General features: G+C 31.6%; 1 protein-coding gene across 3 annotated transcripts in view; it reads right to left on the bottom strand.

The window, feature by feature from the left end:
• The window catches only part of LOC108754260 (nicotinate phosphoribosyltransferase-like), a 26,859-nt gene that overhangs the window by 6,288 nt on the left and 16,337 nt on the right, over nt 1-4,234 (bottom strand). For all 3 annotated transcript variants that reach the window (XM_018496455.1, XM_018496456.1, XM_018496457.1), the window contains exon 2: nt 786-890. In XM_018496455.1, the coding sequence (XP_018351957.1) occupies nt 786-858 (73 nt within the window). In that variant the 5' untranslated portion in view covers nt 859-890. The remainder of the gene's footprint in view (nt 1-785; nt 891-4,234) is intronic.

The raw sequence follows: 4,234 nt of genomic DNA, 5'->3' as shown, positions 1-4,234 counted from the left end.
TTACGGAGAATTGATTATAGATATATCAGTAAAAAAAAGGGAAAGAAACAAATCGCGTTTACTAACAGTTTATCCCAAATTTACCTTCAATATTGCATAATTAAATATCAACTACGTTAATATCGCGCTTTCTTGCTGACGGGAAAATTGCCACGTCTCCATATCGTCGTTTTATCTTCGAGGCTACGTTTTGCAATGCATATCGAAGGTAACACGCGTGTCTTTTTGCATGTGAAAGCGGTTTTGTGAAAAAAAAAAAATATTCTAAGCAAGTTCACATTACAAACATAAATGTCGCGAGAAACACCAGCAAAAGATGTTTGTGGCTTACACTATCGTCAGGATATTTACAAACATAATCACGCTCTTTATATTTATATTCGCGTGCGAGTAACCCTTTCCGTTCCGACGAGAACATGTACAATTTAGCATAACAATTCCGTATATACTTTGTTCCCGTACGATCTTCTCGTTTCACGCCATCTCGTCGTCGTGGCATCGAGGAAATTGCCAATCATTCAAATAGAAAAGAAATAAAGACTAAATAAATCTTTCGCGTTCGAGAAAATATGCGTTCTCGTTTCCGTTTGCCGCGTAGACGATGTCCAGGACGTATTTCTTGGAAAGCGAGCATCGCTCTTTGCAGGTCGAGTCTCTTACTCGTGCAGATGATTCATTCCCGAGGACCACCGAAGACGAAAGCGACGGAACTGAGGTTAGCTCGACCGAATGACCGAGGCGGAATCCGCGAGGCGCGTATCATCCATTTTCCTTCCATTACGTACCTGTGAGCAGCGGCTGAACAATGCCGTTTTGCCACGAGTTGCAGCATGTTTCATCGACGTCGTCCGTTGACATTTCGAAATGTATCAAACCCCACCGTCAGATATCTGCAGTTAAACAATATCCTACCATTTATCAATTTATTAACAGTAAAAACAAACTAATAATTAGTATTTGTTTTATTTTTATTTTGAAGGCTCCTGAGTAGTCATCACAGCCATATTGTGAATCGCGATGTCAGAAGCGAGAAATGACATGTTAATTTTTATTACATACCATTTATAAATAAAGACAATTTGGATAGCGTAACTTATATTTCCACGTACATGTGCTTTTTGTCACTTTTATTCTCTTTTGGAGGAATTAGTAGATATACAAGAAAATTTATATTTCAAACTTGCACAAAATTAAATATAAAATAAAAAAGTTATGAAATTAATGAATTTCAATAGATAAAAGATAAAAGTTAATAAACCAATTAATTTGATAAATAAAGACGTTAACAGTCGTTAAATTTTTTTGGGAGAAGAGAGACAGAAAAATGATTATAAGACGGCTTCATTTAATGAAATTGCTTCAAAATAGTTTACATTAATTTCTTCACCATCTCCATTAGTTGCATTAGGAAAAAAAAATAGGAAATAAAACTGAATTTCTATCTCTGTTTTGCACAGAGATGATTCTCGCACATACATCGATGTTCCGTTGCCACTGCCATTTTTGATTCGTCATTATGAATTCTAATAATGGCGTCTTTTTTTCTTGTAACGTGAATGATCGTCGCAATTTCTTTTTGAGTTTTTTCATAGTTTCAGGAGTTAATAGGTCGATCATTGCGTTTCGCGCAATCCATGTCAAACGAGGCCGAAAAATTGAATGATTATTATTATCCAAATTTGACTTCATTAAGATATCAAGTGCTGCACTCTTTTTTAATTTTTGCCCGCTAATTAATATTAAAAAAAAAATAAAAGTACTCTCATTACACAATCTGAGTAGAAGCTATTGATTGAGCGTACATAGAACTTGATCGGTTTAGCCCTTATTAAAATTCAATAATCGCAAACTGAGAAAACTCGTTAAGGAACTCGCGTAAAGGAATACGGTAGTGTCGCTGCACTTGTCTTACATAGCGCCGAAACACTACCGTGTTTCCTGATATTTACTAATGTAGGAAACGTTGGACATGCTGTCTGGAGGCGTCTTAACATTTGATAAATAACAAGGATGAAATGATTGCATGAGCATTGCGAGCTTCAAGTGATAACATATGCTTACACTTTACCTATAAAAAAGCAACTGATAGTGCTGCTATGCCTCATAAAGATTCTCTCTTATTTGTTTAGCAAAGGGATATTACATCAATCGCACGTTTTTCTTAAGTGAAAAATTTATTTTTAAAATTTGATACAATTCTACCTTCATTAATTAGTTGAGCAATTATTCAGTACTGATGGTTTTTTAAATATCGCGGCAAAATAGATTGATTATGAGTAATGATATTTTGGAAGCATTTCTGGTGTGTAAGAGTAACAATAAATAAAGTAAAGATTATAATACAAACGAAAAATATTAATAAAATATTTATTTAGTGCATATTATCAATATAATATTAAAATAATTAAAAAATATCTGAGTATCTGTATCCATATATTTTTTAATCTGTATCTGTGTGTATTGAAAGATGATTCTAACGGTCAATAATACTGATCAGTAATATTTAATCAATAATACTGACAATATCAATATTTTTAGTAACCTTATACGATCAGTATTATTGACAATATATTTCACTTTATTTTCACATACATTATCTATTATATTGCACGCGATACTGTGACATAAGATCCTAATAAAGCTACATTGATGCTTGAGAATCAAAATCCAGACCACTAACAGTATTCTACAGCAATATTAAGTACACACGATCAATAATATTGTCAATAATATTTGTTAATACTGACGGTATTATCGACAGTGTAGAATTATCTTTACTTTTATTATCCATATTTATTATAAAAAAGAATGTAAGAAAAATCTCGTTTTAAAAAATGTCATGTAAATTCGATTTACACAATTATAATGGCTTAGTTTACATCGTGCACTCGATACATTAACTTGGGTATTAACTAGTAACATTCTATTGAATTATCTTAACTTCAGCGATACGTGTAAACATATATATATATATGTGTATTTAATTAATCATTTTGATACATATTGTACTAATTTACATCGTTCTTTGAATACATCGTTGAAATTAAAATAATTTAATAGAAAGTTACTAGTTAGTCCGTGTATCAAGTGCACATTGTAAACTAGACCAATGGGATTTATTCAAATAACTATATTATTTGTATTTTGTAAAAAGTTCACGTTTTCATGAAATACAAGTCATTATTTAATTTATGTTATATATTTTTATTATACACGCGTTACATTACATGAAAATTTATATATATAAGTTACGACATACAGCATAATTATAATCAATTAAGCATTTAAGAGTATAGTAAAAAAACTAATATGATGATTGATAATCTATTTTTAAATTTTCAATCACTATATGCTAATAATATGCACTTTCGACCATCTCGGACTTGTACGAAATTATTGAACAAATAACAAAAGAACATTTCGGAACCGCATCCGAATGACGAAAATAATCGATAATATCGGATTTAATTGATCAGTTGTTATGCTGTATGTTGAAATGATTTTTGAAAATATCATGCCGTGTTGTAAAATGTATATAAGATATTTTATATGTTTATCATTATTTAACGTCTATTCTATAATCATAAACTACTAATTTTAAAATTACTGAAATTTTATATTTGTTAAAAATTAATCAAATGTATTTTATATTTTAATGTAAACAATATTAATAAATCAAACAGAATTCTACAAAATTCTTTAAATTCTTTAAATTCTTTATGTTATATTGTCCTACAATCATCATGATTTTCAGAGTAAATTTTAAGAGGAAATTCTCTGCTTTTACTCCACGAAGAATCATTACGAATTACATTTGATTAAGTTCAGTTCATGACCAAATATCGTGTCCATCAAACATTGCGTTTTCCTGTAAAGATCAACAATGTTTTCTCATTCCACTTCGTTGCAAGTTTGTAAGCCGTCGTAATTAATGTGGAAGATACGCGGCAATGATGACTTTGATATTCAAGACGATACAAAATTTCATGGTGTCCAGCTCCATTGAAAACAACGCGTAGGTAACTACCGCGGGAAGACAACACGCTTGCGTTGTTATCGGTTGTTCTTATCGTCTCGCGTTCCTCGTACTTGCACCGAGACGGCTTTTATCTCAACTCACGCCACTCACACACGGGATTAAATGTTCTCGGATACGCCGCACCTTCATTTTTCACGTTTAATTATTTTTTTTTTCATAGTCGATGTCCGATAGTTCAGCAGTACAATGTATATG

This window comes from Trachymyrmex septentrionalis, unplaced genomic scaffold (assembly GCF_001594115.1).
Source record: "Trachymyrmex septentrionalis isolate Tsep2-gDNA-1 unplaced genomic scaffold, Tsep1.0 scaffold78, whole genome shotgun sequence".
In the NCBI taxonomy this organism is placed as follows: Eukaryota; Metazoa; Arthropoda; class Insecta; order Hymenoptera; family Formicidae; genus Trachymyrmex; species Trachymyrmex septentrionalis.
This window is presented reverse-complemented; position numbering and strand designations above follow the sequence as displayed.